The sequence below is a fragment of the Tribolium madens genome, unplaced genomic scaffold (assembly GCF_015345945.1).
Source record: "Tribolium madens isolate multiple individuals breed KSU strain unplaced genomic scaffold, Tmad_KSU_1.1 Scaffold_20;HRSCAF=117;Tcas5.2_LG4, whole genome shotgun sequence".
Classification (NCBI taxonomy): Eukaryota; Metazoa; Arthropoda; class Insecta; order Coleoptera; family Tenebrionidae; genus Tribolium; species Tribolium madens.
This window is the reverse complement of record NW_025400985.1, coordinates 13,704,564-13,713,759: the sequence shown is the minus strand read 5'-3', so window position 1 is coordinate 13,713,759 and position 9,196 is coordinate 13,704,564. Positions and strand designations below refer to the sequence as shown.

The following is a 9,196-nucleotide window of genomic DNA, read 5'->3' as shown; positions in this document are numbered from 1 at the left end:
AAATTCTCCGTAAAAAAGTGCCTTTATAATGTTTTTATTTCAAATCTGTGTTTTCTATAATAACGAAGATATGAATTTTTTTAGATTTCGCTAAAATATCAATTTTTGTCTATAAGTCGAAAACAAAAGACGATAGCGGGATGCGGTTTTAACCAATATTATTTTCTCAAAAAATGAGCCCCAGAATATTACTCGTTTTTGGCTAAACCTCTTAGTTTCGGAGATTCCCTATTCGGACATCTAAAATGCAGTACCCTGTACAAAAGAACTTAAGAACTACATTGCTATTTTTTAAATACTTACATTAAATTATAAGAAACGTTATTACCCCCTGTCCTGTAGTCCGATTATTTTGACAATAAAATAAAGAAATAAAAATAAGTTTGTTACAGCTTCAATAATACTTTTAACAATATTAGTATGTTTCTTCTAATTTATTTTAATAGTTTTTATTAGAAGTAATTACTAATTAGAAACATTATTTTTTGCGAATACCTTATGAATAGATAATCCCATTCAACGTTAGAAAAAAGTTTCAAAAAACATTTTAAAAACACTTTTATTTGATCTGTCGCAAGTGAGTCGGTATCATTTGAAATTTCAAAATTGAGGTAGGAAAAGTTAAAGGGTTAGTGGGGGTGCTTTTAAAATTGTGGCAAAAAATGTTTTTTTTTTTAACAAAATTAATTTGTTTCGTTTTTTTTTGCAAATTCTTTCTAGTTCGTTTTTATTAGAACACCGTATCTCATGAATGGATGGTCTGATTTAATTTTGGTGCTTAATAAGTTTTGGAAAGCTTGTAAAAATAGCTTTCATTTGATGTTCCACAAGTAGGGTAGTGCTGTTTAAATTTTTAAAGTTGGGGTGCGTGGGGAAAAGGGTTACTGGGGGTGATTCAAAAATTTCGCCGAAAATTGTTCCCCTCAAAAACAAAATCGACCTGTTTTGGCGTTTTTGTAAAGTCTTTTTAGTTTCTAAGATATTCGGGGTGGCTTGTTTTCATTGGAACATCCTGTATATTCTATATTCTGTTTTACGCAAAGGAACCAAAGTTTTCACTAATGATCTATAAGTAGTTGAAACATTTGTTTATGGAGGATAAGACCAGTAAATTCTCTTGAAAGAGAATTACAAATACGATAAACTTAGTTATATTTTTTATTTATTTGAATTCTACTAATAAATATAAAAAAAACAGTTTACTGAGACGCCATCTTTACTTTGAAATAAAACTAACTTTTTTTTTGGTAGAATTTATTAATAACATGCCACATATAAGTAGACGATTAATTGCAATTTATTCTGCATCTTTAATGGTCTATAAGGGTGGAATGCGAGACACGTTTTGAACAAAGTAATAATGCAGACGGCCATTATAAGATGCAGTCGAAAAACACTTTACAAAAATAACAATTTTTTTCATTTTTATGCTCCTTGTATAATTTAAGGCACATTTGTATAATGCATATTTTAATTGAACAAAATAAAAGAGAAAAAAAATGAACACTTTACAGAAACGCTTGTCTACAATGAAGAAACAAACGTTTCAAAAGCTTTTTGTTCAGTCAGTCGCATTCTTCTGAAATTTGCGATGTGGGATGGTGACTCCAATTTAGCTTTCCTTAGTAAACAGCAGCTAGAAAAACAATTCAAATTAGTATTCATTTTTCAAATACACAATTTAAATCAAATAAACTATTATACCCTTGTATAAGTTTATTTTATTTAAATTTGTTGAGGCAAAGCATTGAGACGCCTTAGATTATGTCGTGTGACTGTGTTTAATAGCAGCATTTTGCAAAGTGTTAGTACAAAATGTGACCCACTTTACAAAATAAAAAATTGTGTTGGACAGCAAAAAAGATTTGTGTATGCACGTATAAAAGTGTTTTTGAGATCTTTATACAAAGAGTCAGAAGTTCATTGTGTTTCATAATTTCATAAACCACAAACGTAATTAAAAATTATGGTTTTGGAGCATTTAACATGCCAAAAAGAAAAAACTTTTCTAAAACAAAAAATGATAATACATAATAATAATTATTATTATTATGAAAATAATTTTTAAAAACTTTTTTCTCGCGTCCACATGTGTTTTGGTATTATACCTACAATTAAATTTTTGATTAAGTGGGCTATAATTCTGAAATTAAAATGAGTAAAAGTCTAAAGATAAGAAAATTGGCAAAAAATGTTTTTTGTCTTTTTTAGTGTTGCCATCTTAATTTCACAATCACAGCCCACTTAGCTACGTTTCACACAATCACAGAAATAATAGATCGAGATAAGAGAAAAAGACAAGAAAGATTTACCAAAAACTTTGGCTGTCCTGTATCAAAAAGGGGACAATGGTCGTCTGGGTCAGAACTCGGGGCCTTTTGGGGTGGGGTTAGTTTGGGGACTTACCGAACGGCCTGATGGGGTGTTTGTCCCACAGGTACGTCCTCTTGACGGGAGAGAGGTACGAGTCGCGGAGGTAGAACGGGGACTTGCCCCAAGGGTTGTAAGGGGAGTAGGGCCGCAACAAAGGGGAATCCCACCAAAATGGATCACTAATAATCGAAGAGATTGGAAGGAAGGGAGAGGGATTCAATAGATCGCCGAACAGTCTCTTACTTGGGAATAGCCCACCACGGTTGTAAATCGGTTGGCCGGCGTAGTTGAAAGCCACTTCAGACGGGCGGGGAGCCCATTCTCCAGCCTGAAACAAATTATTATTTAAAAAAAAATCTAGATAATACACGGTGTGTCAGAAATTGCGCTCTAGAGAAAAATTTCAAGCAAGATTAGATAGAGCTCATTCCGTATCTGGTGGCGAACTGACAGTGACAGAAAAGACACTTGGAGTGCACCCACTTGGTTAAAATAAAAAAATACATGGGCGTACTTTTTTTCTCTAAAAATTTTGAAGACAAGGATTGTTAGGAATATCATTTTTGAAAATTCTTTCCATGCATTAAAAGTTTAATAATTTGTTCATCATTCTTCATCTTATGTACGAGTACCTACTTATTATAATTTTTTAAAGAATAACAGTGGTTTTGAAATATTATTTCATACGACGCATATGAACAATATTTTTTTTAATAGTAAACACATGTTTAGTGTCAAAATTCAGTCATTTTTGACAACGTCAGTTTGCTACCAAATTTGGAACAAGCTATAGAACTTGTTCCATATCTGGTGGCGAACTGACTGTGACAGAAAAGACACTTGAAATGCGCACACTTGCTTATACTAATATCATTTTGCTAAGACCTACTAAAAATTTTATTACTTTTAAGTTAAATGCGGTATTGTTAAGAGTAAACCAGAAGGTAAACAAATCATAAATTAGTGGAACCCACCCGGACCCTGAAACAGGTCAGTTTTTAACAGGGCCGGATTATTTACTTTCTTTTTGTCTAAAATACTTGAAATATTTTAATAGTTTTTGATGTAGTCAAGTATTTTAAGAAATTAAAAAAAAACAGGTGGTTATTAACAAATTATTATTAAATAAAGCAGATTTTTTTTTAATAATAACTTGGTAAAACTCTACCACTACTTTGGTTTTAAATACGACCCTATTTTATTCTGGTGGGTGCAGCAACACTTGCAAAGGAACGTGCCATTTATGGAGGGTTACTAATTCAAGCCATTGTTTGGTTAATCTCTTATAATGTGTCATAAAATTTTTAGTAGGTCTTACGAAAATGATTTTTCTTTAAGATAATGAAATGCATGGGCGTGTATTGTTTTCTCTAAAATTTATTTAGTTGTCATTTTGAGAGTATTAATAAACACAATGCTGAAATCGACCGTAGGAAATGTAAAACCTCTCAACAACGGACACCGGTGGGGAATCTTAAATTGTCCGTTGTGGAGAGGTGTGCAAAATTAATAAAAAAATTGAAAAGCTTTTTATTCCAAATTACAAAATAAAATTACAAAAATTGAGAAATTAAAAGCATTACAAAAAAATTAGAGAAAAACATTTTATTTGAAAAAAATTGTTAATTTATGTTTGTTTAGACCAAAAGTTCTTTTGATTATGTTTTTGAAGTTCATTACGTTAACTAACAACTTTTTCTTGGGGTTATTCTGTATTCTGCAACTCCTTGATGTAAGCATTGAATCTTATATAAAACGTTCATTTATTAACAGTTTACATTTACTGATGAAATTATTATGATTTTATTTATATTACTTATTATTGAAGTGAGTAAGTAGGTGATAATGCAACAAAAACATTTAACTGTACACTACTGGTTGCATTTTTGAAGACCAAATGGCAGCCCCATTTAATTTTAAATTCTATGGTCGTAACCCTGAGATTGGCACCAGTGGCGGAGTGTTTTTGTTCGTACCTTCTTTAAAGTAGACTTTAGTACCTGTTATAGAGTAAACCCCTCTGTAGGTCTTAGGTTGTAAGAAGTAAATTTATATTACATTTATGGTAAATGGGGAAAATTTCACTGTCCGCGTCCGCTAATCAGAGGGTCCGTTGTAGATAGGATTTTTTATATTACATTCCTATGTATTAGTTACGCTCCTACAAAAATGTTCGTTATCAAGAGGTGTCCGCTATGTAGAGTAACTGAGGGGTGCCGAGTTACGATTTCAAATTTATTTCAGAAATTAAAAAACGAATTTGATTTTAAAGGAAAGAAAACATTTCTTTTTCGCATTGTAAAAAAAAAACTTGGTTTTAAATGGGTAACTGTTAAAGATAATCAAAAAATTTTAGTTGAAAGAAAAAACATTCGTGCTAAACACTTAAAGTATCTTAGGGCACTTAAAAAATTTCGAGAGCAAGGGCGACCCATAATATTTCTAGACTGGCCACACCACATCAAAAGGTTGGTTCGATTCGTCGCTACAAGGATTACTTTCAAATATATCCAAGGGTAAACGTTTGATTATAGTCCACGCAGGAGGAGCAATGGGATTTATTCCAAATGCCCTTTTGATTTTTAAATCTGGTTGCAAAAGCGGGGACTATCATGATGATAGTCAAATTCAGTTATTGTTTGTGACAATGCATCGTATCATAACGTGCAATTAAACCGGGCTCCAACATCTAACTTAACAAAAAAGAAATGGCTTTTGAACAGAGAGATAAATTTTAGTACAGATRTATTAATTGAAGCTAATAAAGAACAACATATACAGTACAAGTTTGATATTTTGCTCTCTGAATATGGACACACGGTTTTGAGATTACCACCATACCACTCGGACCTTTATTCCATCGAAAGTATTTGGGGAATTGTGAAAAATAATGTATCAAAAAGAAATGTGACCTTTAAACTGAATACTGCTAAAGCTTTAGTCGAAGAAGAATTTGCTGCTGTAAAACAACAGACTTGGGAAAAAAGTTTGAAATCGGGTGATCGCAAATGATGAGTATTTAAGAAGGGAAAATCACTTAGATTTAATCGTTAATGAACTTGTTATAACCCACAATAGCAGCGATGAAAGCGATTTTTCTTTTAGTGGTTTGGAGGATGAAAATTGTTAGAAATTTCACTGTTAAAAATTATTTTTATTTCTTAATAAATTAATAATTTGTTCATTATTCTTCATCTTACGTATGAATACTTAGTTATTATAATTTTAAAGCCTAACAGTGGTTATGAAAAACATTTTATTACGACGCCCATGAACATTTTTTTTTAATAGTAAACAAATGCTTAATGTCAAAATTCAATCATTTTTGACAACGTCAGTTCACCACCAGATTTTGAACAAGCTCTATCAGGAACATGGAAAAATGTTTAAAAAATTCTATCTGTAAAAAATTTTTGACATTTAATATTTTTATGTCTATTTAATAATACTGATAATCTTGTATATGTTTTTTTATAATTATGTAGTAAAGGTACAAAAATTTTGCTAATAAAAGCCACAAATAGCATTAAATATTGTCGGATCAACAAGAAATTACTCCCTAGGAATTAGGAATATTTGTGAATAGGTTGCCATAAATTTGGTTAGGTTGGTTTCTGGTTAAGATATCTGTCAGCCTGTATGGATAATTTAATTGATAGTTGACAGCAGGTTGACAGAAAACGTAACCGACAACAACAAGGGGTAACCAACCTTGGGCATACAAAACTACTACTGAAAATTCTAGTTACCAATAACATGAAAAACGTAATTTTCCTAGAAGTTCAAATCCTAGGTGGTAATTTCTTATTGACAAATCTGTAGAGTTACAATTTAGAATACAGCTTCCTTGTTTCCTCTTCTTGCAAAAAAAACTTGGAAAATTATTGTTTCCACAGAAATAAATAGAGTCAAGGTGACTCTCATAACTTCGAAATTTTTATAAATAGAAGTTTTTAACATTTTTTCCATGTTTCTGTAATCTTATTTTACGTGGCATTTTTATCTGAAGCGCGAGTTCTGGCGCAGCCTGTATAATTAAGGCGATCAAAACAATAATGTTGATAAAAAAAATAATGGTCAAAATTTCGACGAAATGGGCAGTCAGTACTTACTTTGATCGGTGTTGGAGAGAGACTTCTTCCCCATCGTGGCCAAAGAGATGGGTAAAGTTTATCGAGTTCAGCGAGACGGTCCAAGTGGTCTAACCAAGCGCGATGAGGGTCGTACTTTTCAGCAGCTGGTGAAGGTCTCTTGCTGTACACCAAATAGAGTGGATAACGGCTGAAGGGGTATGTAGTGTGGAAAATGCTGGGCCATTGGTAAGGATCACGGCCTTTGACACGGTCGATATGGTCCTGCCAAGCCTTGTCAGCGTCAAATGGTCGTGGTTTTGTTACATGGAACACTATTATCGAATACATCCATTAAGAAAAGTCGTCTTCGGTTGAAACCATTCAAACTTCATGTGTATCACTTTCAAAAATTATCTAATATTATTTAGCCAGCATCTCCTTTTTTTCGGTTTTACTATAGAGATTTTTATTAGGCAAAACAACTGTTTACCCGGTTTACCTACCGTAAACCAAAACTCACTTTGCTAGTAGGTAGCAACGTAAGTTTACCCACTGTTATATCTAGTCACCCACGGTCAGTAAAGTCAAAATACAATTATGAAATGTTAATTTCTGTGCAGTGTGGAGATGCTGGATAAAACGTTATATGGCACTCAAGGGTTGTTACATAGTATAACTCACTTGTATAAATATATCACTATTATACAGGCTGTCTCGTAAACGTCGAACTAATTGTTCAAAACATTATACAGAGTGGTTTTGATAAGCAGAAGCAGATTTTAATAAGCAAAATTAGATCATAATATTCAGAACAAAAGAAGTATTAAAAAACTTTTTCGTAACTCGCACCGCAACAGAGAAAAGTACTACGTTCAGGTAACTTGTTGTGTATATACATTCAGATAATTAGGATTTGCAAGTTGAATCCAAGTTATCATCTTATGTCACTCTGACATCAGCGCAGAGAACGATCATTAGTGCCATTCAGTTCTCGCAGAATGATGTAGAAATTAGAAAAGTCTTTTCGGTGTAAACCCAATACAAAATGTATGAAAAAATGAAACATTAAAAGTAGGCAAACAGTTTTTTTTTTTATAAATCATAAATTGCTTGTCAAAGCACTGTTAGAGCAACATACGATAACTTGGATTGCAAATGCAAATCGTAATTAAAATTAGATCAAGACGTAAATGAAATTTGTTTTTTCGGTTTTTTGGGTTTTTTGGCTGTAATTCAATTTCGACGTTGCATAGTAATGTTTGATTAAAAAAAAACATTTACACTTGAGTGCAAAAAAAACGCAAATTGTTTTTTTTTTAGTAAACGCCAGTTATTTGACGTTGTCTTTGTCACAATTTATAATTTCATAATTGTCAGGTATCTTCCAAACTTCTATCAAGTTTTCCATGTTTTTCCATTTCGTTTTGAACGCTGACTATGACACTGCATGGAAGACCACCAAATAAGACATTTCTTTTGATAGTTTTCTAACCTTTTTGGGAACAACCTTTTTCACACTATGTAAATCTTTGAAAAATTTGACAGTTGTGTTTTTGACAATTTGCATTTTTTACACTCAAGTATACATTGAAAAAAAATGCTTGAATTTAATCACATCAATAACGACAAAAATCTTTATGTTTGCTATCCTATATTGATTATGTTGTTAATTTTAACTATTTTTTGCTACAGGGGGTGCACATTTATTTGAAAAATATTTTTTAGGGAAGATTGAGTTTAGGATTGTTTGAATTTTCGCATGGTTGTCATCTTAAAATGATCCCTTTCAACAAAGACTTCGATGCACATTTATATGAAAACGAGTATACCTAAATGTTTTTTCATAATTATTCAGTAAAGGTACAAAAACTTTGGCAATAAAAGTCACAAATAACGTTAAAACTCATATACAACGTAGAAAAATGGAATTGTTTTTTTGAAGCTGTTCGCAGCGAAAGAGATTCTGTAGACATCTACGATGTGCACACAGCGATTTTTCGGAACGTTGTATTTTTTTTCTCAGTTATGTTGCGAGCTACGAAATAGTTATTTATGTAACATTAGTAAAGTGTATCTTTTTTACGAGCGAAGCCTATAGTAAAAAAAAAGATACTTTACTAACGAGTTGCATACAAAAAAAAATTCACGTCCATAAGAAAAATCAAGAACCATCTACAGCTTTTTATTTTGAAACATTGATATTAAATGTACAATTAACTAATACAAAGAACTCAAATAAGAACTAAACTGCAAAATTAATGCGTTTTAATTTCTGACTAATGTTAAGTGTTATAGCTTTCTATGTTTTGTGTAGATAATCTGCGTTAAAAATGACATTCAAATGTGTGAAAAAATGGAAAAAATTAAACACTATGGCACTTTTTTTACGCTTTGAGCGCCATAAAACAAACGTATCTTTTATGAACAAGAATTAATGAAAAATCTTACATTTTTTTTGACGGACGTGAAAACACGTTTATTAAGATTGCAAAATTTTGAATGTTATTTCATAACCATCTTGTTTTTAAACTTTTTGAACAATAGTTGATTTGTATCATGCGTTTAATTAAATTTCTGATTAAAGCAGCCTATAACTTTGAACTTAAATTGGTATTATTGAATAAGGTAGAGAGAGAGAGACAGAGAGAGAGAGAGAGAGTAATTGAATAATATTGAATAATGTATTGTCGTAAACAAGAAATTATTCCCTAGGATTTAGGAATATTTTTTGTGAATAGGTTGCCATAAAT

General features: G+C 31.6%; 1 protein-coding gene across 4 annotated transcripts in view; it reads right to left on the bottom strand.

Annotated features, from left to right (window-relative positions):
* Positions 1-1,281: 1,281 nt before the first annotated feature.
* Positions 1,282-9,196, bottom strand: part of LOC123004872 — a 14,179-nt gene continuing 6,264 nt past the window's right edge. For 3 of the 4 annotated variants that reach the window (XM_044398371.1, XM_044398373.1, XM_044398372.1), the window contains exons 4-6: positions 6,486-6,778; positions 2,407-2,701; positions 1,282-1,636 (exon numbers count right to left, since the gene is read on the bottom strand). In XM_044398371.1, the coding sequence (XP_044254306.1) occupies positions 1,623-1,636; positions 2,407-2,701; positions 6,486-6,778 (602 nt within the window). In that variant the 3' untranslated portion in view covers positions 1,282-1,622. The remainder of the gene's footprint in view (positions 1,637-2,406; positions 2,702-6,485; positions 6,779-9,196) is intronic. The other variant, XM_044398374.1, reaches the window with a different exon arrangement.